Below are 27,870 nucleotides of genomic sequence, written 5' to 3'. Positions count from 1 at the left end.
TTTGTCGGTATTTCTACAGATCTGCGTGGCAGGGTCTAGTGCATGGCTGGTTGTTGATTGTGCGGATAGGTACAGCCCTTCCTTGTATAGAGACCTTGGCATAGATAGTAGATGTGGATCTAGATGTATTGACTGTATTCGAGCAGGGCTAGTATGAAAACATTGTAAGATTAGATCCTCAAGTGGATACAATCGCAAAGATAGTCTTATCATTGTCCGGAAATGGGAATAAAAGATTTGAAATACTTCAATTCTCGGAGGTAGCGATAACATCATTCCAAATCATCAAACACTTCATGAACACAGCAATCGTATTACCGCGGTTGTTCGGTCAAAAGGAAGGTTGAGAAAGAAGATAAACATGGTGAATGCTGTAGAAAGCGCAGTTGTGCTTTAGCTAGTCTGAAAATCAAAAACTATGGATATGCTAGAGATAATCACCGAAATCTGATCATGGTCTGGTAGCTTGAGGTAAGCGAACATGAGTATGTTGAATACTCAAGTTCTTTTTTGAGAAAGAAAGATATGTAAATGAAAGATCCAATTGCAAGTGCAAATGCAAGTTCCTAATAGTCGTCGCCACGACTGATGACTTCTTTACCACCACTGTGGAGCAAAATTGTCTGGAACCAATGGTCAGCTTCAGAAGATACTTTTGCGAGATTTTCCTTACATGTTCAAATTGTGCTGTATATGAGCCCTTGATGTCGACAAGTGGAGCGTAAGACTCCATTATCCCACTGTCTATCAAATGTCTCATCTACCCACATTTATTAATAATTTCTCAACGCATAACAATTATAATCAATCACCTACCCCAAGATGATAGTTTTTGACCCCGAGACGCTCCAAATAGCGGCGACAGAACACTAAGGTTCCAAAGTTGGCGTCAATAGTCTTGAGTAAAGCCTTGGCGGACGAAAGCTGTACATTAGCAGTTGTAACATCATCACTCCGTCCGTAGCCATAAATGCCAACCTATCAGATAATCAGAATACATCTTCAAGACATCAAGAAATGAAAGGGATTTGCAATACATACGTCATCTCGCAAATAGCCCGTTCCAGTACTGCCAAAAGTCTCAATTGCAAAGACTTCTCCCTCTTCCATCTTATCTCGATTCTTATTTTTGACAAAGGGGACTTGCTTGCCGCCGTGGATATGGTATCGAAGGATATCATGGCCGGTAATATTTCGAATAGATTTTACCGGGAAAACCTTTCCTCCAATTTCTACTTCATGACTTTCCATAACCTCCTGGATAGCAGCGCCGATATCACTCATTCTTGCGTCAATACCAGCATTCTATTGACCCATTAGCTTGTGTACTTCGGATCAAGAGTGACGTTTTCAGTCGATGTGACGCACCATAATACCGGTGTTAGTTGCTTCTTTCACAGCTGCTAGGAGGTTATCATACGTATGATCGAAAGCGACTGTAAATGCTGAATCAACGATACGACCATTTACTTGCACTCCGAAGTCTACTTTTAGTACATCGCTATTCTTCAGAATAACATCTTTTCCACCCGGGTTTGGTGTCCAATGAGCTGCAATGTTGTTAAGACAAAGGCCTGTGGGAAACCCCATACTTGCTTTCAAACTATCTCCGGTCTCTAGTCCGTGATGGCCAGACAATGCACGAATTCCATCCTCAATTCCATCGGCAATTGATAGAAGACTTGCTCCCGGTTTGATGAGCTCCTTTTGCGCATATTGACGAACCTGTCGGTGAATCTCTGCAGCTTCGCGATAATCGTCAAGAAATCCTTCATCCCAGAGGCGAGAGTTAAAACGCGATTCCTCGTCCGTAATACGGGACGTGTTCTCATACTGCAAGAGTTCTCCCTTTGGAAACCCTGATGGAAATAAGCTAGAGACAAGCAAACGTGGTGGATTGGTCTGTCTAAGCTCTGTTGGTTGCCTGTTCTTCTTCTTTGGCTTCTTCCGCTTCTTTTTCTTTTCTATACACAGATTGTTAGTTCATTTTGAGATTGATTCCATGAATGATCACTGACCGGAAAATTGCAACTCACCATTAGACGGAAGCTCTTTCACCCCTGGTCCTTCTTCGACACCATCGTTATCGTCCTCACCATCATCATCGCCAATAATCCCGCGATCCAAATCAGCCGAGCTTGAACCCTTGCTAGAAGGTTTTGGATTTTGATTGGCTGGTTTGAGCTCAGCGGAGTTAGAGGCTAGATTCCGACGTCAGCTTTTGATTCATGATTATGTAATTTGCAATTGTGTACCACCATACCATCGGGAATTTGTTGATGTTCCTCTGGGGTCTGGGATCCCATATTGAAGCAGTGAATTGAATATGATGCCGTGAGAGCTTAGAGAAGATCTTATGATTAACGTCAGGTCGGGGAGATATATAACCGATTGACTACAAATATAGTGGGGCTACGCCCTTCGGAGTGCAATTCGTTAAGATGTGCATGACTAATGTTCGAGTGCTATTTGTCTAATTGGAACTTTTAATTATCCTTTTGATCTACCAATAACAAGGGAGAAACATCTGAGTTGTCGTTATTGTAGTTTGAACCTCTAGATGTGATAGGCTAATCGGCGGATGCTTTGTGAACTTTGAGATACAGACATCACATGATCTCATAGTCAGGTAGGGGTGGTACATAACTCAGCCTCAAGTTATCTTACGCCTAGAATTATTCGATATATGAAGACTGTGTTACACTCAATGTTTTAGTAGTACCAGATTTCAAACCAAAGGAATAAGAGCCACGATCAGCGCAAGATCGTGTATTTCGTCAAATATAGAATACCGCTAGCTATTTATGACAACGATATCACCAGAAGCGGAGCTTCTTCTATGATACTCTACACCTCAATATTGACAAGCGACATGTCTTATGAAATTCAGTTCAAACTACCAGTAAAGCTTCATTTGCGAGCTTCGTATAGGGATTTTCATGAAAAACTGCAATGAATTACTTGAAAATTTCAAATTTTACATTCTGATTCATGACAAATAAAACAGAGCCTTCTGATGAAATACCGTATGCGGGTTTCTAGGGAACTTATTAGGGTATAGAACCTTCATTGAATCCAAGATTTTATGGAAGTTTGTGATTTCAAAAACTCAGCTATGGCTTCGTGAAATTGTAAGGTGTTTGTATTCAATGCCTGATGTGAGGATTAATCACATAGACTCAACTCTTTGCATCCCCTTCGAGATATTCTTTGACTGTTGGTTTCTCACGATGAAATATGTATTGTTTATTGCTACTGAACTTATATCCACCGTATCACCTTGTTTTCAGTTCACAAAAAGCCACAATATCCATCACTTACCCCACATCCCATCATATTCACTCCCCCTAAACCCCGCTCTCACTTTTCGCTTCTCATTCGTGACCCACTTACATTCAACAACTACTCCCAATCAAAAGAAAAATGTCAGCACTGCAGCTTCAAAGCTCAGAATATTTTTCTATAAATTTCCCAAAACCTAGGTAGAAGGTGTCCAGAAATCTACAATCCCCCCCCCACCCCCCAAAATATTTGAAAGTAAAAAAAAACCACCAACAAAAATGGCAAAAGAAATCTCACTCCCGGACAAGTGAAACCCAGAAACCTTGCAAATCGTTGTCTGTGCCAATGGAAACATCGAAGTTGAAGTTACAGAAGTAATTCAAGGTGGCCAGCCAGGCTAACCACTGCACCATCAACTAGGATGTTCATTGAGAGAAGGTGATTGTTTGGAATTATATATCAAAGGGAGAGATTCACTATTGAGACTTGATGGGGTAGGTGGCTGGGCGCCTGGGACCTGGACAATACGGCAGAGTGAACGGTCTCACCCGAGGGATGTTGTCTGAATAGTTTCTGGCGTTTACTGATATTCATTTAGCATGAAGCCAATGTGTGACACCTGGATAATCACTTCAAGACCTCGTTGAGAGGAAGCTTTCGTGCATTTCATATCTCCCCGGTGTTGACCATTGACATTCACCAAGATTCGCAGATCTCCAGCATCAGCACTACTCACTTTCCATATACTCAACACAAATAGTAGCTGACCAATGGTTCACTTCAAAATCAAACTTGCACCACTCAATCTTCGCCTTCGGGCTCTAGGGAACTGCAATCGGGCAAGAATTGATGAGGTATATGTAATAGCGGAATAGACCTGTATGGGGACTTTTTCTCCGGAACACTTGATAAGTGTGTATCCAATAATTGACTTGCGATATTGTAAACTCTAGATTGTCGAAAATACTAAATCACTATCGCAAGGAGGCAAATAGAGGAAATTTTTGTTGCTTTAACAAATTTGACTATCTCTCGCCATCCGCCTCCTGTTCCACTTTTATGACAACAATTTATTGCTAGTATCACCGCTTCTAAATGTTACTCAGACATTATTCATGACCAAGTCTTCTTCTCTTGTATCAAAAGCGATTCTTGCTTGCGATAAAGATTTTGGTGCATGCGAAAACATAAGTGGCCAATTTGCACAAGATTTGATACTTCACTAATACTATGAGGATCCCTATTTATACGCATTTCAAACAAACTCCTAAAAGTTATGTAGAACCAAAGATTGTGTGGTGGAGAGTGGACTTCAAGACACTATAATTTGTACGCATTTTTGCCTCCAGCAAGTGAATACTCTCAACAATTTACCATGGACGAAAAAGTCAATCATGCTTCTGCACCTCAACACCCAATATACCGATTCTACTCATATAGTGGAGTTGAGCCTCGAAGCTTTCCCTTCTTGACATATAAATTTATATCTACCCTTCCAATTCAATTGTGTGCTAGAGCATCCGAGCCCAAGCGAAATGAGCAGCCTATGCCTGCGAAGAATTCGTGTTAATAAGTGAGTACATGAAGTGTTATCCAGTTTTCTTAACTCATTTCTTAGAACTACTAACCCTCAATGAGAGATTCTCACTGTTTCAATTGCCATTTATCCAGTCGCATTGCCACTAGTAGGTGAGGTGATTACATGTAATTTCACAGAAGTTTTTCATCACCGATTGATTTATTTACTGTCCATATAAATAAGCTCATCAACTAATTCAACCTATCCACTTCCTTCCCCCCTTTGATATTATACCTTCACACCTGGCACAGTAATTCCACGCTTCCCAAACCAACTCGGATACCACGACGATGAATTTTCCCCTCACAGTTTGTCTCTTCTTTTCAAATTTGTGTATATGAGCTAAAGAATGATCCTAAGAATATTTCTATACCTTTAACTTCAAGGATCGCGGGCATGAAAGGTGTAAGCATTTACTCAAGTATTTGTCATGCTAACATGATTAAAGTTGATAATTGACATGCATTTGAGAATTCGCTTAACATCTCCGCATCCTTATTCTACCCCTCCTCTTCACATTCACAGCAAACAAGATTGTATATAAATATCATCCAATTTTTATTCTAGAGATATATGCAAAAAATTTAAGGCGATTCTGTTGCTCTCAAGGTCTGGACTTGTCTTGGATGTGAAGAGATTGCACACGCACCAAGTGCTTGATGCTTGGGGAGGCGGAAGATGGGAAGAGGAAAATAAAACATAAACAATTTCGCAGGTAGGCGAAAATCTGTCAGTAATGGCGAATTCTTCTGTTGCCGATGTATATAAACAGCAAATCTTTAATCAATGATCAATTATCATTACCAAGTCGTGTTTCTCCACTATCACAAACCCATTGAACTCACCCCTCTTCTCCCTATCCCCGACAGCGGCATCCTCAAATCCAATTGTAAAATACCTTACAATCTCAATCCCCAGAATTATATTTTCACACAAGTCTTTGAGTTCACGAAACTTCACCTTGGGCATCCGGCGACCAAGTGTATCATTCTGGTTATAGAAACCGAGTTGGCTTGACAAAAGATTTTATACTTATTAGACAACACAACTGTCCTTCAAATTATAGCCTGACTTGGAAGAAAACGGTGAATTGGAGAGAAACTGATAGTGGGTAATAGATACACAGTCACCATACCATGATATGGATCTTTGCATGTAGATAAATCATCTTCATTACCATTTCCCACCTCCCACCTCTCACGTCTACTTCCACTTCCACTTCCACTTCCACTTCCACTTCCACTTCCACTTCCACTTCCACTCCAAACAATTTCCCTACCAGTAATTATATAAATCTTTCTCATTTCTAACCTACTCTACACATGTACAAAGAAACATAACCTTAATTTGGCATGAGGACCTCCTAACACCGGTTCTGCCATGGAAATTTCTCACACTTTGAACGTACTCCCATATTTCACGAACGTATCCATAGCTCGACTTTGGAAATTCTCCTCGTTGCACAGATTAGAATGTCATTACCGTTTGGAATTCTACTCATCAGGGAATATAGAGATAAATCATTTCCATCATTGCTTGATATACCATTGCCATTCAATCCCCATCATCACCCCTACTATCACCAGCCTCACTCATCTAATCTCATCTCATGCCCCCTTCACACCACAAATGACCACTTCAATTTCCCTTCAAAAGCGTTCTCAAACTCTACTAATCTCATCTCTCATGCTCTACAGCATTAGAAACATTCCGAGCGACATTCATTTTCCACACATCGAAAAAAAAATCAAAAAAAAATCCCTAGATCCTCTTTCCTTCACATCGACCTCTCGCTAAATCGCACGCATAAATCCATTCACCAAAACTGTATCTTGCATCCCATCACTCCGATCCCACCCCCCTACAATCTCACATCGCATATAAAGATCCCTACTCCCTCTACATCTTCAAGCCCAACCAAAATAACAAAGACGACTTCGCTCCGAGACTAGGGACTTGATCCTACGTATACAGCAGTCCCCCCCCCCACGTTAGTCAACTCAACACACTCATGAATTCTTCACTAATTTCCAAGTAAAGACATGTGGATCCTTCCTTCCCCCCACCCCTATACATAGCGGAAGTGATGATGTAAAGATGTAACTGGACAATAACATAAACTACATCTATCTATCACTGTCAACACCATTTTAGAATCATCACTAGCAACCCCTCCGATTATCACCACCGCCAGTTTCGCCCAAACATTTCCGCGAATCAGATCATCGCAGTAGCCTATACCCCCTCTAACTACTCTACCAGCCTACCTTTCTTCCTCTCTTTTCTCTCTTTTCTCTCCTCTCCTCTCCTCTCCTCTCCTCTCCTCTCCTCTCCCCTCTCTTTCCCTTCCCATCCTAACATCTACCACCCATCCACCATCTCCCAATATCCCAATCACCTCCACACATACAAATCCAAATATTCCAATACATATATACACATTCTCTCTCTCCCTCACCCTCACCCTCACCCTCACCCTCACCCCAACCCCATAATCACATTTCCCTTCAAACCTCCCCACTCATACACAAAACTCGATATCGAATCACCAGGCTACTTTCTTTTCTTCCACGGCAAGTAAGGAGAAAGATTGAGATAGCAGGCAGATAGATTGATACTCACTAAACCTAGATCTATGAATGCGAAGAAGTATGGGAACAGAACAGAACAGAAGCGATAACGCAACTCTAACTCTAACTTAGGAAGTCAAGAACGTCAAATGAGGTAAAGATAAAAGTAGTGGAGAATTGTATAATATAATATAAATATAATATAACCTAACCTAACCAGCTCTAGCTAATCCCTCAAGCGTGCTGGTCTCAAAAATCCTAGCACCATAAGCCACAAGCCAGAAGCCACAAGCATATTCTCCTCAATTATCGACATTGAAAAGTCGAAAAGTCCACCGCATAGCGCCATCATGTATTTATGTAATGTATGATATGTATATGCTACACCCATCCAACGCCCATTTTCCCGTCCATCCGTCCATCCATCCCTCCATCCAGCTAAAAGCAAATTGATCTTTCATCAACCCTAAGTATTGATTTCGCACACTGGTTATATTGTAATTGTATCCCTCCTCCCGGTGGAAACCTCTTCATCAAGATTCAACCTCGACCTTCTTCTTCCTTCCTCCCTTTCCCTTTCCCCTTCCTTTTTTCTTCGGTTCGCCCGCATCCACTTCCGGCTCCACTTCACTCTCACTTCCCTCTTCCTTCTTCGCCGCCGACGCCTTCCTCTTTTTTCCCTCCCCATCCTTCTCCTCCTTCGCCGCCGGCACAACCTCTTGAACCCTCCCCACAATCTCACTCAAAAAATCAAATTGGTCATTCTCCTCCACCACTCTCTTCAAACAACCCGCCGTGACTCTCTTTCCTCCCTTCTCCCTCGCCACTTTTGCCGCGCCTTGTACTAATGATATCATAAAGAGTTCCAACGCTTTCGATACTGCGACCGGAGTAACTTGCGCGACTTTTCCTACTTCTTCATCGGCTTGCATGATACGTTTTATGCGGGCGACGGGGAATTTCGTGCGGATTTCTATTCCATCTGGATTTGGGTTTTTATTCGAAGGAGGAGCCGCGGGGGGCTGAGGTGCTAAGGCGAAAGACATGTTGGGTTGGTGCTGAGGAGTGTGAGATTGATCGAATGGGGGTTGAGATTTGACGCGTGGCTGACGAGGTTGTCGCGTTGTTGTATCAAATTGATTTGTGTATGATTCGTGATAGAGAGGATTTTGAGGATGATTGTTGTATTGATATATCTCTACTGGATCATTCCCCAGATTGAATGGCGAAGGGATGCGATGATCGTAAGGGGACAGAGAAGATGATGTCGGTTCGGGATTTTGAAATTGATCGAGATATGGTGGATGTGGTTGTGGTTGTGGTTGTGAATGCGGTTGTTGTAAGTGAGAAGAGGAAGAAGAAGAAGTAATGATAGGTGAGTTGTTGTTGTGATTATTATTGGCCAAATCTGATGTGATGGTCTGAGAGTGAGGATGAGGATGAGGATGAGGAAGAGGATGAGAATCAGATTGAGAATGAGAATGAGAATGAGAATGAGATTGAGATTGAAATTGAGATTGAGATTGAGATTGAAATTGAGATTGAGATTGAGATTGAGAGGGGTAGTAATAAAATTGTGGAGCCGTGGTTGGAGTTGTCGCAGTAGTGCTTGGAGTTGTTCCCTGACTTCCGAAAGAATGTGTAGGTGGTAATGCGGGAATCGGTGGCATATATTGATTTGTAGTATTAAAAGTGTGATGATTGGAAAATTCATTCATTACGGTTCTAGGATTGTTGGCCGTGAATCTTGGATGATTTGCTTGATTTGCTTGATTTGCTTGATTTGATTGACTCGGATGATAATTTAGGGGTTGTGTTGGCTGAGAAAGTCCTGCGGATGATGTTGTTGTTGTTGTTGATGATGTCGATGTCAATGCCGATGTCAATGTCGATGTAGGAATAGTACCATTGCCAAAATGAGGAATGCCTCCCGGTGATCTGGGTGCATATGATCTCGAAGCGATTAACGGATGAAAGGATTGTTGACTTTTATTGGCATCGGGTGGTAGGAAACCTGATAAATCGGGAGATTGAGGCGTGTAAGTCGAATCCATTTTTTAGCCAGGTATTCTTTTCTTACTTTCGCTCTTTTTCTTTTCTCTCTTCTTCTTTTCCTGTTCTTGAACTTTGCAAAGGAATAATTTTCGACGTTAATGTGTTTTCGGTATAGGGTAAGCTTCTTCACGTTAGATTGTCCGATTTGCTGCAAGGCTAACACGGTGGAAAGTGAAGGCCACGGAAAAAAGACTTGACTTTTGGCGTTTGACGAATTGTAAGAACGGATTTGCTATCTTCCTTTCTCAAAAGAGTTTCCTTTCTCTTTAGGGTTTGCTGATATGTAGATCTCTTTTTTTCTGCCACTTGGATGCCCCCTTGAACAGTATCTAGTACGGATCGGACCGTAAGTTGGTTCGTGAAAGATTTAGATATATATAATAAATGTGTACAGTACCAGTCCTGCACGGGATGAAATATATCTCGTTTGTGTGATGGACCCAATGCGACCTACCAGGACGTACGGCAGGAGGTAGACGGCTTAGGCACAATCTTCTCCTGAGGTTCTTTCTTTATGTTTATCATATATCACCCTTCTTGATTTGAAGGAAGGACCTCGGGCCTATATAGAAGGCGAATAGGGATGATGAATGTGTGTACTCGTCTTTGTTCTTCTCTTTCTCCTTTCTCTCCTCGTATCTAGCAGCCAAATGAAGTTCTCTGCTTCTCCTTCATCAACTTGTGACAAGACTTCGAAGGTTCGTTTATCGTAAAGCGGTGAGACAGAGTGAGCCGATAGCAGTAAGAGAGGAAGAGAAGACCGAGGGAGCTAGTAAACGAAAATAGCTCAAAAGAGAAATGAAGCACGATTTCGTATTCAGGTAATCCAATTGATTGGTTGGAATTAAAAGATAAAGACAAATAGATGAACATTCACGAAAGTCATATAAATGTATCTCGCGTCGAAACTTTATTGGTTGATCTCTAGTGGTTCCGAGAATTCCATAAAATTCCCTAAGCAGTGGAAGCGAGCGAGGTAAAGTTTCTTCAATGTGGGATATGCGATGTACATGGAAATGAAAACCTTTTGAGCGGGGTTGAACTTGTCATTTATGTACACAATTTGAAAATGACTAGGATTTGAAATTGGACTAATTGTGAATAGGATTAGTATCATGTCATACTGATAATCATGCCCTTGCTTGTCAGAATATCATGTGGAAAACGCGGCTCAATCTGTTGTTGATCAAAATATTCCTATCAAAAACATGCATCTACACCAGCTACATCGATATGTATCTCAAACAGCAACTCAATCTTTTGATAGTGATGGAATTTGCTCAAGGTGATTGACATCTTCTCTCACGAACTCTACAAACTTGTATACATCGAGAGGAAGAGAAAACGTCCCTGATTACACAACAGGCAAGGTCGATCTCGAAGCTTACACGAGAAACGCGTCAAGAACTGTGGCTTACTCAACAATACCGTGAGATCAAACATCATTATGGAAAACCATCAAGCCTTCTCAAAAGTATCTACCTCCACACGTCAGATTGGGTCGTCTTTTGTTTCAAAGCCTTTGTTCTCACGAATGACTCTGACGCAGAAACTATGAGCACGCCACCTTTCACTCATCCATAGGTATGTATGTATGTGCTATTGTATCTTCCAGCGACGATATTCCAACCTCAACGATACACTTCCCACACATCCTCGAGATATTGAATGATGATAGCAAAGAGCTTACCGGAGATCACACCCAAGTTCACAACCCGGCTACTCACCTAGCTTGTGGTTTTGACTCGGCTTACTCGTGATTATATGATGGAAGTAACTTGATCTAATCTGACAATATCTTGACTTTGGAATTTTAAATTCGACGATCTGGTGTTTGGATCATCCTCCCAAAGTTGTTGATCACGGGAAATGATATTGGTGGTTTGCCTCTACACTTGACGGTTTCAGTGGTTTTGGTTGATCTCAATTGATGGAGTAGCCACAAAGTATCTTTCACGGCGATACTCTCTTCAATTCTTCCACCATTCCAACCCATTTTATTCTGGTTCGTTTACCTTCAATTCGATGCAAACAATCGACTCGAAACAACCACAGAGTCATTTTGAAACTTCTCCCCATGATGTTTGCTTCATCTCAACCGATATTCTTCCGCACTTTATTGTTTTTGTTGCAGATCGTATTTTTCGCCGAGCCTCTAAAGGTCACGGGATTCGTGATAGGCCGATTGAAGTTTTCAAGGGGTTCTAGACTAGGAATTAAGGATTCGGATTTATCAACTCTTGAGCCGCTTTGAAGTTTCTCAAGAAATCACGAATCACACACGGTAGAAAGATACGAACCACTCAGAGTCTCAGTATTTTCTTCTCACTCTAATGGAGGATTCATCGTCCCGTTTTGCCTCGTAGAGATAGGCTGAGATCTATTTTGTTTGGTAAGTTTCGTGACAAGATCTAATTTAGGTTTTGATTCACGTCTTGATTTTTGGGATGGTTAAAAATTTGGACATCTTGTTGTCATGGTTTATATTCATTAGTGTCAGAGTCAATTGTAGCAATTGGGTACAATAATAATAAAGTAACTCGAATAATAATTGTCACGTGATTATTATAGCTATCATACCTCGGCGCAGGAGCGGAACATCTCACCAGCGGGGGCGGAAATTCTCTTCACACAGCTCTGGGTAAGTAGGCTAAGGCTGACCACCACCACCACCACCACCCACACCCACCAACACACCAAAATTCGCTTACACCACACCCATCCACCCATCCACCCACCCATCCCAATAAAAACAACACACACATACACATCCCGCAATAAGGATAAGAAAAGCAACACAGACTGCCACGTATACACAACCCTCTACACAACCCGGACAGCCACGCTGAAATTTCACATATGCAAATGCTACGCGCATGAAATAGGCGTTGGAAGTGTTGGGGATCTGCAGATTATGTATGTGCAGACCTTGCACACCGCTTGATGAGAGGAAATTCCTCTACACCCTCAGGAAATTGAGACGTGCAACAAAATGCGTTGATGGAAGGGAGGGACGGTCTGTGGGTTTGCGGGAGTGAGGATGTGAGGAGGGGTGGATAGGATTGAATGGGAGGGGTGGAGAGGAAATGGGTATGGGATGATGATGATGATGATGATGATGATGACGAGGTGCATGTATGTATGTATGTTTGTTTGTATGTATATATGCATTTCGAGGTGTTGTGACTTTTGATTTATGTATCTATAAATAGATTTCCTATCTAACATACCATTTGACGAGACCTAGGTCTATTTATCCCTATTTATCCTTATCCATCTATTTCAAACCTCACCACAACAAAACAAAACAAAACAAAACACCCCCAGAGCATTTCGTGATTCGCAATACTTTCCGATCCCAAAACTTCTCCACAAGCTGAAAAGCCACATTTTCTTGGCTTGCGTGCATCGGGTAACATGTCATATCCCAAATGGCTGCGGTAGAATTCGCGGTGCGGGATTGGGATGTTTCCGAGGTGGTGGTATGTTACATTGTGCTGGTTATATTTGTGAAACTGGGGTAGGGAGGTAGGTGGTAGGATGGATGTGTATATGTTTGTATATGCTTTTTTGATTCGTGATTTGTGATTTCATCGGTTTGGATTTGGTTTCTTGCTTTCATGTAAATGTGATATGATATGATATGGTTGTTTGTTTGTTTGTTTGTATCCTGTGCGGAGAGTTGAGGAAATGGTAGTTTCTGGATTTCTTAAGTTATAAATTTTTATATGTATGATTTCGTTATATCAAGTACACATCATCAAGTTGATTTGACTTGATTCGAATACCCAGGTCCCTCAGAGTGAAGGGACCCTGTGAAAATCAAGACTATTCATCAAGTACCTAGATATCCCATCCTCACCAACTACCCAAACAGCCCTCCAATCATTTCTCCACGTGGACTTCTCCAGCGAGAATCGAATATTCCGTGCTGATTATGTATACGAGTCGATCGCATGCATTACAGTGATGCGCTTATCAGACAGGCGTCTAAGATGCATTTCCAATTCGCACATCTTCCGCATGCATATTTGTGAAAAGTCAGGAATCCTATAAATCACATTGCAGTATATTTTGATCACAGAATCCTACGTCCAGATATACGAACATCAAATCGTAGAGCAAAATACGCATTTTCACAAATGGAAATTGTCTCTGTGAGATTCGACTCCCTCCATCCGCCAATCATCACATTATTCTCACCGGTCAGAAAAAGCCCCAACTGTTGCATGTCTTTATGCACGTACCCGGTAATGGTCCGCAGAGACGACGTGCATGTATTTCATACATGACTTTGCATCACATTACATTACATTAAGTCTTTTCTTGAGCGCATAAATGATGCATACTCTATGGATGTGAGTAGCACTGACATGAAATGAAAGCAATGTTGCATATCTAAACAAAGGACCGATTTCCTCTTGGAGTACATACACACTTTCCTACCATACATTTTCAAGCAATGCATAGATAGTTACAACAAATCTCCATCACTACTCCCTCCACCCCTCCGACTTCATTCGTCCATAGAACGAACATCCCAAATAATCATCACACGTCCAACCTCAGCATTCCAAGTCCTGTACTCCCCGACAAGACAAACGGAAGCCGCTCACCCAACACAAAAGAATCGCACAAACTCAGCCCCAAAGACTAGACTGACAAATGAACAATTGGTGCACACAACTCTCAACCTCTTTTGTTGCACATCTTCATGCAGGAATATATCATAAAATGCACGGTTGCGGCACCTCTGAAATTAGAGTCGTACAAATCCGAATCCGAATCTGGATCCGAATCCGTACATGCACGATTACTTCCTAAGATCCAGTCATAATCTCTTTCGTGGGATTTAGGAATCGGGATACGCGATGCTGCATACCTGGAAAGATGAACGTGTTTATTATCATGCCGATGAGGAATTGGGGGAGCGAGATAGATGTATTTTCTCTCTCTGGATACGAGAGTTTCGTTTCCGTGGATGCGCGAGGCGAGGTGTAGATTCTTGCATATTCTATTCAATGCATGTATATACCCTTTGTGTAATGTTACACACACTATCGCGTCTTTCACCCAAACCAATAGTCACGTCTGGATGTGAGAGAAAGAACTTGTTGCATGTCTGATGCATGCTGCATATGCGGATAATCGGGTAGACACTTCCAGCATGCTGTGCTCCTATGTGAGAAGCTGGAAAGGGGGGGGTTGTGGTCACATTAGAAGCGTGCCTTTTTATCTCAGCTTCCAATCATTATCCTTCCATGTGAGGAAGAGGATTTGTTGCACGTCTGGTCAGAAAAAGTTAAAATCTACCATGCTGTGCTCCTAAAACTGAGGAAGCTATATATGGAGAATGAATCATTGTCACATCAGCAGCGCGTCTTGTCCTCTCAATATCCAATCATCACCTCTCCGTTGAACCAAGAGAATTCGTTGCACATCTAGTACATTGGAGCAAGTGAAGCAGAGCAATCGATAGAGAGTACATGCATGCTATTCTGCATGACAAACTTTCACACCAGGACCCATGAGTACAACTCTCGTAGTACCTCATTATCCAATAATCATCCCTCCATGTAACAAAGGTATATTGTTGCATGTCTGAAAATCCGTACATATGCAATGTTTTTGTCGTGCGTTGTAGACTGCGCGTCTGGACTCTAGCCGGTGAATCTACTTGGACCATGCTTCTTTTTACTAGGTCCAGTGGCATGGCAGCTTTTCCATATGACTGAGATGGATTTGTTGTACCTACGTCTAGTGTATTGAGCCAGCATATGTATGTATGTATGTATGTATGTATTGTTTCACATCACATTACCATGCCCATTCCATCCCTTCCAGACGACATAGTACATAGCTCATATCGTTCGGTAAATTATACCCTTGATCTCTATGCCTTCTGGTCCATATTCTACAAACCAAATCTTACACGCTTGCGATGCCATCAACGTAAAGGTGCAAGTAAAGTTCCACTACTAAGAAATCCATAGGAACACTCCAAAAATCGTATTAGATACACAAGCACTCCGTACCACCCACTAAACCAATCATTTCCATTTCCGTAACAATGAGCGCTCCACGCACAACCGCATATCCATACAGCCATTGTTCAACAGCATCATTCTTGTACTACACAACTTCCAACCAACCAATCCCCATCCTTCACTCGAACTGGATACTCCACAACTAGCCCTCCCTTAAACAAATACCCTCATCACTATGTGCGACCAAACACAAAGCATAAATTGTTGCACATCTCAAAAAATGATGCTCTTCGCGGGACTTTTCGCATGACCCATTGGGTGATCTGATCAACCAATGATTTGTTTGGAACGGGCTGTGTACATTTTTGTTGCTAGTCTGAAGGACGGACACTTGCGTGATGCAGTGCTGAATATATTATTTTTTAAATCTAGGCGATTGCATAAGGGTAAGGGAGAGATGGCTATTGATCATTGTGATTTTCTAATCTTCATTGATACCTTGGGATTATTTTATTATTGAAGATAGACCTCCTTCGATATCTCCATGAGGTGGTCTATTTTACCAATTAATAACCACAACTGTTTATTCGTCTACAACTTCCCGTACGCGACGAATCTCCCTTTGTAATAGTATGTGAATAGGTATACACAATTACGGTTTTAAGATTAAGAATTTCTTCTTTCGATGGACGTTACACTCTGATTGATAAGAGAAATGAAAGATTTTTAACTTCTCCGACCTGACTTGAAGTTTATGATCAGTTTCGATCGATGAATGTTCATACGCGGGTTAGGATCTAATGGGTTTCTTGGATTTCACTGAAACTCGTAATTTGGAGAGTTAAAATGCACAGCGCCGGCAAGAGATACCTTTACCTGTCGCTTGAATATTCTCTACTTGATCTTGATTGAGAAATATCCTTTCACGTTGGCCGAGACTCATATTATGGAGTGATTTTTCCTTTAAAGTATTCATCGCATCCAGCTACCCGGATTATAACCACCAATTTTTCTCCGCGTTTTCATATATATCAATCCCAAAATATGTGACAACATCTTTACTATCATATATCTCTGCACGTTTCCCTGGACCAAACATGTGGATATGATTTCCTGCGCGGTAACTCGAGACTATCGAACATACTTACTAGGCATGCTTCAAATGTGGATTGGCTATGCGATTGACCATGAGCTGTGCGGTACGGTATGAAACGATTTTGTGGAAGAGTTGCGCGCTGGTAAGCTAGGTATGGGAGACCAGAGCTTTATGCCGAAGGCAAAAAGAATGACCGAATGAGGAGGCGAGTTGAACTTTCACCCGAACTTCAATCTGACCCATTCTAAAAACAAGATACTCGAATGTAAGAATAATCACGGGAGTTGTGAGTCAAAACAATCAGACGTAGACAACAGTAGAAAGATAAAGGTATTGAGAAGTCGCGATACTCAGTATCCAGTGTATCGATCTTCTCACTCATACAGCAGGGAAGTCCTTTGCTGATACAATGAAACTTTTCACATACGTAGGCACGCAGAGGCATCTGAGACATCACTCTCTGGCCGGAAATGACGAGAAAAGCAGATATACACGGAGAGCAGAAAGGGTACCATTTGACCGACCGATAAGAAAACGGACTGGATTGCAACAGAAAGCCGTCAGAATGAATCACCCACTCAGGATCCCTAAATTCCTTTTCTTTCCCTTCCTTTTCAAAAATTATCTTCACTCCCGAACTAAGGATATGAGATTAATTTTCACTCTATCAACAATGCAATCAAGGGGGAAAGCTTCAACCAAAGTCCGCATCATTACCGAACAGATAGAGACTTTTACTGCTCTCGGATATGTAAGGAAAAACCCCTCTGCTGCATTTCGCCTGTCCGCATTAGACGAATTGACTAATCATCAAAGTGACGAAACAATTATCAAAATAAGACTTTCCCGTCAGACTGCTGCAGCAAAAATAGAAACTTTGACAATTACATGAACATCACCACACACCACATGAAGCATGGCTAACGACGCAACTGCATGACCAAAGCCCATCACCAGAACTCCATGTCCGAGAAATGCATAAATAATGAATAGGGATCTCCCAAGACCGGAAAATTCGGAGTGTCGGATGCACATTCTCTCCCGTGGTAGTCCAACCAACCACACCTACAACATGTGACCATGGATCAGCTCAATCTTTTGTTGCACGTCTGAAAGATGCCCTCTTGTGTTACTCTGCACGGCTAAAAGTCGGACTTATCTCGACCACAAAACTCCACCATATCTTTTTCTAGCCTCACACTATTCATACAAGGGCCTCGGCTTACATACATGCATACCTACATAGCCACATAGCCACAATTTAATGCGCTCATTTCCTTCCGCAAAACCTCACATACAATCAACTTTATCCCTCACTCACCACCATCTCCCCCCAAACATCAACCATACCCAAACCGCAGCCTCCGCACGCAAAACCCAAGGCAAAAATGGCCAACTCCCAAGTTCCCAATCTCAATTTCGGAAGCCCAATCATCTTCTTCGATTCCAATCCCGAAATGCAACAGACCTACATCGGGTCATGTTTTACCTCTCTGAAGGAAACGCTCAAGACCTCCTGGACCGGCGAAGTGCGCAAGTTCCACAACCCAGGAACCCTGCGCATCATCTTCTGGACGCCCGAGGGAAAAGAATGCATCAAGGACTACGATTTGCACGAATACAAATTGGTGCGGGACGCGTGGGAATCGCTGTTCAATCTGCCGGATGTGAAGCGCGCGATTGTCATGGGTTATAGCGGACAGAATCCGTATGTGAAGGACTTTGGAGAGAAGAATCCGTGGGAGGATAAGATCGAGAGGGAGAAGATGAGACAGAGGAGGAGTGAACAGATGCAGGGGGAGAGTAAGGAGGGGAGGACGGGTAAGGAGATTGATATCAAGCGGGTGATTGACAAGACGGAGGAAGCGGAGGTGAAGAAGATTGCGGAGCAGATTGGAAAGGTGCCAATGAAACTTGAGGAGGTGTAATGGAGAAGGGTTGAGGAGGAATATATCGCCGTGTGCGAAGAATGTTAATATCGAAAGTTTTCATGTCACAATAGGGGTCAAGGAGTTTTCGGAACTTGCGGAGATAATGGAGAGGGTATTGGATATATGGCGTATTTGGAAATGAACACAAGCATGACAGAAGACGAACTCGTCCATATATTGGATGATATGGGTTGAATATAAGAGGGTGGATTTCACGGAATATAAATCTCAAAAATATTAATTGTTGAAGGAGGGACTGTTGTGAAGCGGAACATAGTATCATTATCTGTTAGTATTGCAATTCCAATATAGAATTTAAATACTCGAATGATTTTTCTCTCCCAAGTTCCTGATCCTGTTTGAACGAAACCACAATCTTGAGCAGGACAAAAGCCATGTGCCCAACAAAACCAACAACGACACTCAACATTACATTCATCATAGCCCAGGCATACCTCTCCAGTATAAAGAAGCAATCGAAATCGACATGTATATCCCCTCGCTTAATATAAACACGTTACCTACATAATAATTATCAAGAAGAGTCATTCCCGCCACCTTGCTCTTGCGAGTTTTCCATCACCCTCCTCCCTCGAGATGCCACCGAATTTTGGTCATGAAAGTAAGTTCGACTCTATCCTTGACGGATCAGCCATATATATCTTTGATACTTTTAGCCTCATCCGATACTTGCTTTTCTGTATACCTCATACGATCTTAATACCTATCAGTTCACCTGACACCCAACACCCAACACCTTGCACTAAACCCGTCAAACTGACTACTACATGACCTTGCTTACAATTTTATGCAGCGTCTTCTTGCAGTATGTGTTTTGATACCAGGAGTTTCTAGATTTATAGATTGTAATTGAGTGAAGACAGGGGAATGACTGTGTTTTCAATCCCGAGTTTTAATTCCACATAATAGAAGTTTTGTTTTATAAAAAAAAGTAGATATATTCATCATGAGCAGTGGTGGTATACGCAAGTAGATAAGACTAAAACAATAACTCCTTATTCCCTTCTCACAAAAACCCAGTTTCATCCATTCATCCATTCATCCACTCATTCAGCTATCCAACGCATTCAAATCTCTCATACCTTCCTCATTCTTGGTCCAGAAGGCAATCCAACACCGCTTCTCGGTCCACTAGGTAATCCCATACCTCTTGGTCCTCCGGGCAGACCTCCCTTAATCGAAGGTCTCGGTCCCAATTGTCTTGGCGGCTGCATAAACTGTGATGCCTCTTCCCTCTTCACCACCGGCATTGACATTGGCATTCCAGATCTCTCCGCCGCCATCCCTGCAAACGCCATTCTAATTTTCTCTTCTGCCTTCGCCATCTCCTCTTCTCTCGTCAAAGGTCTATCTTCATCCTCATCATCTTCTCCCAAAAACTCATCCGCTTGTTGTTGTCTCTGTAATCTAATCGCTTCTTCTCTTTCCATATCCATTTGCGCTTCTTGTCTTTCCTGTTGCATTCTCATCATCTCTCTTTCTTCCCGCTCGATCATATCCATTCTTTCCATTTCTATTTGTGCATCATATCGTTGCTGTTCGGCGACACGTTCCTGTTCTTCTCTTCTCCTATTCATCTCCATTTCTCTCTCATCTCTTTGTCTTTGTCTCTCCACTCGTTCTTCGTAAGCCCTTCTTTCCTCTTCTTCCTCTTCCATTTGTAATCGTTCCTGTTCATCTCTTTCAGCCCTCAATCGTTCTTCTTCTCTCATTTGGGCCTCCATTCTTTCATTTCTCTCTCTTGCTTCTCGATCTCTTCTTTCATCGCGTTGACGGGCTTCTTCGGCATAGATTCTTTCCTCTTCTTCTCGTTGACGCTCTTCAAACTCTTCTTCGCGAAGTTGTTCTTCGTAAGCTAGTCGTTCTTCTTCTTCTAGTCGCTCTTCTTCCAATTGCCGTTCGATTTCTGCTAGTCTCTCTTCCTCTTCATATCTTCTTGCTGCTTCCTCGGCAGCTAAACGTTGTTCTTCTTCTAATCTCTCCCTCTCGGCCTTTCTCTTGATCGCTGCAATTCTTTCCTCCTCCTCTAACCTCTCCTTTTGAGCCTGTCTTTCAATCGCGGCAAGTCTCTCTTCTTCTTCAAATTTCTTAGCTGCCTCTTTCCTCGCAATTTCCGCTAATCTTTCCTCCTCCTTCATTTTTCTAGCTGCCTCCTCAGCTAGCCTCTCCTGCTCTCTCTCAAAGGCTCTTATCTGTGCTGTTAACCTCTCTGCCTCCTCTCGAGCTTCCCTCTCTTCAGCTTCTCTTTTCTCCCTCTTAATTCTCGCTTGTCTCTCAACTTCTTCCCTTTCCTTCCTTAACCTCTCTTCTTCAGCTTCAGTCTCAATTCGTATCCTTTCCTGTTCCTCATAGAAAGCCTGCATTTCTTTTGCCTCTTTAGCGATCCTCTCATCTTCTTCTTGCATTCTTCTCAAATTTTCTTCCATACTCATTCTTTCCTCTTCCATTTCTTCTCTCTCGAGTAACATTTGTTCAGCTTGTCTTTCATATTGAAGCAATTTTCTCTCGGCTTCAGCTTCAATAGCCTGTTCGGCAACTTGTGCAAATCGAGGCGAAGTAGCAAGTTTTACCATGTCTTGAAAGGAACGTTTGGGACGAAGGCGAAATTGCGGTGGAATGGGACTTAGCTGACCATTTATCATGGGTGAGCGTGGAATCGTGGTAACTGTCTGGGTTTTGGGGGGAATAGGACTAAGTTGATCTTTGAGGAGAGAAGAAATTGGTCTTGTTGTTACTATAGGTGCTGGGATATTTGGAATGGGTTTGCTGACTTCGGATACTACTACTGGGAATCTTGTAACTGCTTTCGATTTCCTTTTTGCTAGCCCGTTAGGCTGTGATGTCGTCTTTGGCAGTTCGGATACCGCTTTGGAAGCTTCAGGAGCCGGAGCAAGAACTATCGGAATTGGCTCCGGAATTGGCTCCGGAATTGGCTCCATAATTGGCTCCAGCTCTTTACTAGTTGTCGATATTCCAGAAATTCTAATCTCGCTTTTCCGCACTTCTGTCGATTTTCGTGTAGTTGGAGTTTCGGTCGCAGGCTCCATTGAATTCAATCCGGCCATGATATTATCCAGTGCTGAAATTGAAGCCTTCGGCTTCCGTTGATTCCTTGGCTTCCCCAACGCTGGCTTTTCAACCCCTTTCTCATTATCGACAGGTTTTGGAGTAGATGGATTGGACATGAATTCCTCACCAAAACCAGCCATGAGATCATCCAATGCAGAGATTGAAGCCTTAGTCTTACCCCGGGTGGAAGCCCGTTTTGTCGAGGACCTTGCCCCTTTGAACGATGACCGTGTTGAAATAGGTGTGTTTGGACTGATGGAATTGATTGTCTCAGTTGTCGAGTTTCGGGAAGAATCTGAATCGGCCGATGAAACAGATTCAGTTGGCTGCAGTGTTTGCAATGACAATGTAGGCACCGATTGCTGCTTAAGTTGAAAAGATCGCAAAGAATTCGTAGGCTGAGAAGATTCACGAGGTTTGACAGGCTGCTCAGGTTGGGGCGACTGGACTGGTTGAGTATCTTCCGGGGAAGTAGACCTCGACTCGATTGGTTGAGTATTTTCCGGGGAAGTAGATCTCGACTCGATTGGCTGAGTATTTTCCGGGGAAGCAGATCTTGACTCGATTGCAGCAGCTTTCCTCTCCGTTATCAACTTTTCAATCTTGCTCATTTCAGGTGTTACTTGAATCTTTATCTCTTTCACCTCTTCCACAGGAGAAACCACCTCTCCTTTATCTTCCAAAATTATCTCTTCGACCTTCTCTTCCTTGGGCGTACCGTACCCAAACATCTTTGCCATCCTTGCACCTCTACTATTGGATTTTAACGTCGGCATTCTTGTTATTGAAGCTGTACCCATCCCAAGATTCCCCACACTCCCCAACTTTTCATCGAAACGTTTCTTCACATCTTCGCTTGGGTTTGCTGCTGGACCATCCTCCTCCCCAAGTAAAGGCTCGATAGTTTTGACATCAGTATTGGTGTTTAGTGGTACGATGGGTGTAATTGTTGGTTCAATCTCCTTTTCTGCGGTCGTTACCCCAGGATTCTTCTTGACGTAGGAGGAAAAGTAGGCTCCCCAAGTTGCCATGATATTATTGGTATCGTTATTGTATCAGCAGTTTTCTGTTCAAGCTCCAGTTGTTAGCTACCTCCACACGAGTTCCGGATATTTGAGGAACTTGCTCGTATACTTTGCTTGCGAGAGTCTTGTAACGATCACATCAAATCGTCTCGTGTCGTATTATGCATTAGTTGTTGTAGCATCAAGCTGTTTGTAAGTAAATCAAATTATACCTTTCAATGGTTTCCAGCACCTTAGAAAGTCGGATGAGAGTTTCCTGCGCGCAATCACCGTGAACCCCAACGAAATAACGATTTTGACAAGTACGAAAAAAGAAGATGAAAGCTGTCAAAATACATGACGGCCGTGATGTGCAGTAGTTAAATGGAAGATCCAAACCTGATTTCTTTTGTAGGTGACATCGAAATCTGTCACTGTCATGATACGTTCAACGTTTGAAAGTTTGGTGTGAAATCACTCAAGACAATTTGGCGGGGTAAGGTTCAAATGTAAGGAAGCCCCATGCGACGACGAGCGATGCGACGCATGGGCGAGTGATGATTGGGTCGTGGATGTAAATCCTAGACATCATTCAAGATTTTCACTATGAAAACTTGGAAGCTCGTCGACGACATTGGCGACATCGACGACAATGTTCACAGTACGATTGATGACATGCAGTTTGACGTGCAGGTTTTCCAACCCCGTGCTTTTCTAGGGCGATCGATAACCGCCTACTAGGCTTATATCGTACAGCTGGCGGTGTAAGGTTATTTTTAAAGCATCCGTCTGCCAAGGCTTCACGTCCAAACATCCATTGTCAGTGCGTGCGATGATTGAGACAAACACCTTTTGCAAAACATAAAACGCTCTCATTTCTCATTTTTTACCCTTTTGAAACGTCGACCCAGGGATGTCTTGTAATCCGATGACGAGATGCGCTCTACTCCCTTCGTTGGATGACGTCTGCCCAAATCCCATAGATTCATTCCTGCAACATCGAAGATGCATGTTCAGAGACACGTCGAGACGGGGCACCAAGGTCGAATGAGGTCAAATGAGGGAAGGGATTGGGTCGAATGGAACGGGAAGACCAATCGAGGCTAGGAAGAGGGACATGTTTACCACATCATATAAGGGGATGCTAGTAATGACAATTGGGAAATTCAAATTCCAACGGTCCTATAGAACTTGAGACGATCATCGGAAAGGTGGGTAGGTGGATGGGCGAGTACGTATTGATTCCTCCTGTGTTGTTGCTGTCGTGTTTCAAAGCCTCTCATCGTTACAATGTATCAAGACGATACGGATTCGATGCGAAGAAGGAAGAGCACAATGCTGTCTAGTGCTGGAGAAGAGGTGCGAAACCAAAGTGATCATGGAAGTTTTCCATTTTATGGCAGAGTTGGTATCTTGAAGCAATCGAAGAATTGCAGTTCACCGGCTCCAATCGAATTCTTCACGATAACTTCGATAAGCTGTCAAAAAATTGGGGATAGGAAAACATTACGATTATGTAATAGACCTAGAACTATCGTACTCCACCAGCTCGCATGTTTCTTTACACAATCGTGGTTCAAATCAGATTCCATGCAAAATCGTACTTTGGAGTCTCTCCAACACAATGGACTCTTTTATTGTTTGCTCTTCATCCAAATACTTCCTACATTCATTTTATCTCCCTCAGGTGAAGAATTGAGCAACCATCATGGACCAAATAGCCCCCTCACCAGTCTCAACTCCTTCTCCTTTCCTCAGTCTCCCGCTTAATGCTCGTCAAAATATCTACAAGATACTTTTATGTACAGTTGAAGACCCACCAGAGGATTTGAGAGACAATGGCTGTACCCTTGTCCCCATACGAATCACTAAGCTCCAACATGATATCTACCCTCAAATACTTCGGACTTGTCGAAAGATCAATCATGAGGCGACGGTTATCATGAGACAAACTAACCTTTTTGTTATGGTCACTGGTGTCATAAGATTGGACGAACCAAGGATTTGTTTCTTCTCAAAATACATTCCAATGGTCAGAATCAAAACCGAGCAGCAAGCAAATGACTTCCAGAAGGCTTGCGTAATGACTCATGAACTGGGTGAACCAATCAAGACCCCAGGAGTTTTACCCGATGAGCCATACAAATTCATGCTGCTTCATCGACATCTTCCACTATTATGTGCAGCTCTGGTCGTCAGTGCAATAGGAACACTCCCCTATTGTGATGAAACGTCAGCAGCTCATATTGTTACAATTCTCGAAGCTTACGATGGTGACACTTCTGAGTCATCATTATTGCCCGAGAAGTCACAAGAGACGCTCATTGCACCTTATCGTTCTGCATTCAAAGGTTTCACGGGGTTCCAATTGAAAGGAAATATATCAGATGATTTGAAGTACTCTGTTATATCAGGAATTACCTGGGCCCCGCAACTAAATTCCGAGAGAACTATACATGGTTTACAGAGTATGGAAGCAAGAGGAAAGGAACTTTTCGCTCGAGGAGGGGTTGAAAATGCAAATCAAATCTGGTGTCAAGCTTTAATGAATATTCGACGAATATTGACAATGAGCAAAAGAAAAACACTGCATGAAACCCATGAGCCGGACTTCATACATCAACTTATGAACATGTATTTTGATCTCTCATCGGATCGTCTTCAATACATCATCAACGCGATGCAGATGGCCGGATTACAACAACGAAAAGCTCTATTCCGTGTTCTATCCCGTATAGTTGACGACCCCTTCAATATGAGCAATCATTGCAGTCTCAAGGTCTGGGCACCACTTCAGCATAAGTTGGCAGAGTTTAGATATCGAGAAGCCGTCGGCTGTCGATTGGCAGAAGTATCACGTGCAACCGAAGTAATTGAGGAAGCTCTGAAAGCTATGCCTACTCATCCCGAATTCTTGGAGGAGCAGAAAAGAATAAGAGGGGCTTTCTAGTCTCGAGAAGACTGTCGCTACCAACCAGGTGCCAGTGACGGATTTTATAGACCTGAAAATTATTGAGCTTCAATTTCGTCATGTTAGTTCCAAAGGTGTCCTGAGCCCAGGGATAGTCTCGATACAAATTCAAGCCGATTCAATAGATAGGAAATTTTTGGTACGGTTATGATAAACGTGAGTGTGGTACCAAGATTCTCGTGAAAGAAATTAAATGAAATATATTCGCTGGTAACGCTTGATACGGTAATTCATCCTTCTTAATTAGTCAATTGATGATATCTCTGTTTGTTAAGAGGCTAATAATCAAAAGATGTTGAGCTTTTTTGTACAGCAGCTTAAATCTGCAGATCAACACCAAGCCGTACTACCTTTGCCGCCCTCTACACAAGAAGTTTTTCATTACAGAAGTTCATCTTCTTTTTACATCCGATTCTATAACACAATCGTTATATCTCAATTGGATTCAAATTTTGATAATAGCAGGCAACTCCACAATCAATTTCTCAAGATTTTCTGCAGACAAATAAGAACTTCTGAATCTTTATCTCCTACTCACCATCAAGAACAATCCAGTTTCCAAGCTCCATCATGCCATCGAACACGGGAATATCCACCTTTTCGCCACCAGATACAAAATCTATGAAGTGTTTCAATTTTCAAGGTCTCCCTGGTGAGATTCGCAACAGAATCTATGAGTTTCTGCTTTGTGACTTTGAAGAAGTGTTGGTTCCTTGCAAATTTCGTGATCTACCGTCACCTTCTGAGGTCACCATCACCAGACAATCTATTCATCCACAAATCTTAAGAACGTGCCGACAGATCTATCAGGAGGGCACATGTTTGATGCGAAAGAAAAATCTATTCATCAGATTTGAATGTGAAGTCTCACCATACCAGATCAGTCTTGCACTTATAAAGATGCAAGTTCCTTTTATTGTACCCGACCCATCTGTTTCAAAGGACTTCAAAGGAACCGCCTTAACACACAAAATTTGTTACCGGAACTCTAAATCACGCCCTGAACCCAATGCAAGCTTCATCCTTTTAGCTCGTCATATCCCTATTCTTTGTCGAGCACTATCTTCTATAAGATGGAGCATTGATCAACACGACGACAATGTCAAACATGTCGTGACCCTCACTGATCCCTATGACAAACAAACTTCTGGAATTTTTGCCTTGTTTGCCTCAGTCTCGGGATTATTTTCCTCGCCAAAAGAATCCGAACCTTTCCTATCTCGAAAGGAACAAGAAGGACTCATAGCTCCATACCGCACTCATCTGAAAGCATTTCCTAACCTAGAGTTCAATGGGGTAATACCCAAAGATTTAAAAACAATTGCGACATCTGAAATCACCTTTATGCCAGAAGCTTACAATAAAGATCAAATAAAAATGTTTTTGGACAATATTGAAGACATGATACTTCAGGGAGAAGTATACTATGGACAAGAAAGAAAGACCAAAGCTAATAGGACATGGAACGAGTGTCAAAGATTGATAACCTACCAATTCTCAGGCAAGCGAGGGGAACGTTTACGCAAAGGTGGTGGAGTGGACTTTTTGAATTCCATCGCAGAGACGCTTTTCGATCTTGCCTGCATCCGCGCGAGAACCACATGTGACCTACTTGAAACAAAGTGGGAAGGAAACCACGAGAAAATTCTCATGGAAGGCATGTCGATGACCGAGGCGGAAATAAACCAGGCTGTCTGGCTAAATAATCATGAAACAGAGGTGACTTTTATACCCAGCGCAGGCAGACTTGCGGATATGTATTGGAGAGAATCGATTGCATATCGATCGGCAGGTCTTCTGAATCAGGCGAAAACTGCGATTGAATTAGCTCTTATTACAATTCCCAATCGCGAGAGATATTTGATTGAAGAGGACGAGGTTGACTTGGCTTTCTTAGCAAAGGCCGAAAGAAAGTTGTCACATTGTGTATTATGGGGACAAAGGGGCGGGCTGTTGATCATTGCTTATATTCTGATGGAGGTCACCGGCGATGAGTAAGTTCCCAGGTCAATCTTGACTGAGCGCTTAAAGGGCAGATATAGGAAGAAGCCATAACTACAATATCAACCTGGATCCCTCTAGATGAGCAGGACCATCTAATTCTCTACTTCTGTCCACATAAATAACCGAACCAAAAAGAACAATACATATATCTTCACTGAAGCAGTGAAATAACCTCTCTCATATGTGACCGTGATAAAAATTATGAAATAAATAGCTTCCCATATAATTTCCTAGCGTTCTTTCAACTTTCCCCAGCCTCAACATATGACTCGACACAGCACAACCTGATAGGAACCATTCA

General features: G+C 42.4%; 6 protein-coding genes across 7 annotated transcripts; 3 read left to right on the top strand and 3 right to left on the bottom strand.

Annotated features, from left to right (window-relative positions):
- Positions 1–297: 297 nt before the first annotated feature.
- Bcmap2 lies at positions 298–2,373 on the bottom strand. Its single transcript, XM_024692262.1, has 7 exons — positions 2,264–2,373; positions 2,037–2,201; positions 1,369–1,964; positions 1,042–1,305; positions 817–978; positions 674–760; positions 298–623 (listed from the first exon to the last, which is right to left on the bottom strand). Exons 1-7 carry the CDS (start codon positions 2,304–2,306, stop codon positions 567–569), a joined length of 1,374 nt encoding a protein of 457 aa, XP_024548037.1. The 5' UTR covers positions 2,307–2,373; the 3' UTR covers positions 298–566.
- Positions 2,374–7,581: 5,208 nt separating this feature from the next.
- Positions 7,582–10,475, bottom strand: Bcbur6. Its single transcript, XM_024692261.1, has one exon. The coding sequence runs from the start codon at positions 9,483–9,485 to the stop codon at positions 7,965–7,967; it is 1,521 nt and encodes a 506-aa protein (XP_024548036.1). The 5' UTR covers positions 9,486–10,475; the 3' UTR covers positions 7,582–7,964.
- A 6,206-nt stretch (positions 10,476–16,681) lies between these two features.
- BCIN_03g09090 (hypothetical protein) lies at positions 16,682–18,844 on the top strand. The gene is made up of 2 exons (XM_024692260.1): positions 16,682–17,320; positions 17,386–18,844. The coding sequence occupies exon 2, from the start codon at positions 17,958–17,960 to the stop codon at positions 18,495–18,497; it is 540 nt and encodes a 179-aa protein (XP_024548035.1). The 5' UTR covers positions 16,682–17,320; positions 17,386–17,957; the 3' UTR covers positions 18,498–18,844.
- Positions 18,845–19,393: 549 nt separating this feature from the next.
- On the bottom strand, positions 19,394–23,300 carry BCIN_03g09080 (hypothetical protein). 2 transcript variants are annotated; one of them, XM_024692258.1, is made up of 2 exons: positions 22,717–23,300; positions 19,394–22,656 (listed from the first exon to the last, which is right to left on the bottom strand). In XM_024692258.1, exon 2 carries the CDS (start codon positions 22,619–22,621, stop codon positions 19,598–19,600), a length of 3,024 nt encoding a protein of 1,007 aa, XP_024548034.1. In that variant the 5' UTR covers positions 22,622–22,656; positions 22,717–23,300; the 3' UTR covers positions 19,394–19,597. The 2 variants fall into 2 exon arrangements, with proteins under 2 accessions (XP_024548034.1, XP_024548033.1); XM_024692259.1 differs by having other exon boundaries at positions 22,828–23,300.
- Positions 23,301–23,390: 90 nt separating this feature from the next.
- Positions 23,391–25,686, top strand: BCIN_03g09070 (hypothetical protein). Its single transcript, XM_024692257.1, has one exon. It carries the CDS (start codon positions 24,303–24,305, stop codon positions 25,542–25,544), a length of 1,242 nt encoding a protein of 413 aa, XP_024548032.1. The 5' UTR covers positions 23,391–24,302; the 3' UTR covers positions 25,545–25,686.
- Positions 25,687–25,693: 7 nt separating this feature from the next.
- On the top strand, positions 25,694–27,713 carry BCIN_03g09060 (hypothetical protein). The gene is made up of 2 exons (XM_024692256.1): positions 25,694–25,790; positions 25,858–27,713. The coding sequence occupies exon 2, from the start codon at positions 26,136–26,138 to the stop codon at positions 27,561–27,563; it is 1,428 nt and encodes a 475-aa protein (XP_024548031.1). The 5' UTR covers positions 25,694–25,790; positions 25,858–26,135; the 3' UTR covers positions 27,564–27,713.
- Positions 27,714–27,870: the final 157 nt, after the last annotated feature.

This window comes from Botrytis cinerea, chromosome 3 (genome assembly GCF_000143535.2).
Source record: "Botrytis cinerea B05.10 chromosome 3, complete sequence".
In the NCBI taxonomy this organism is placed as follows: Eukaryota; Fungi; Ascomycota; class Leotiomycetes; order Helotiales; family Sclerotiniaceae; genus Botrytis; species Botrytis cinerea.
This window is presented reverse-complemented; position numbering and strand designations above follow the sequence as displayed.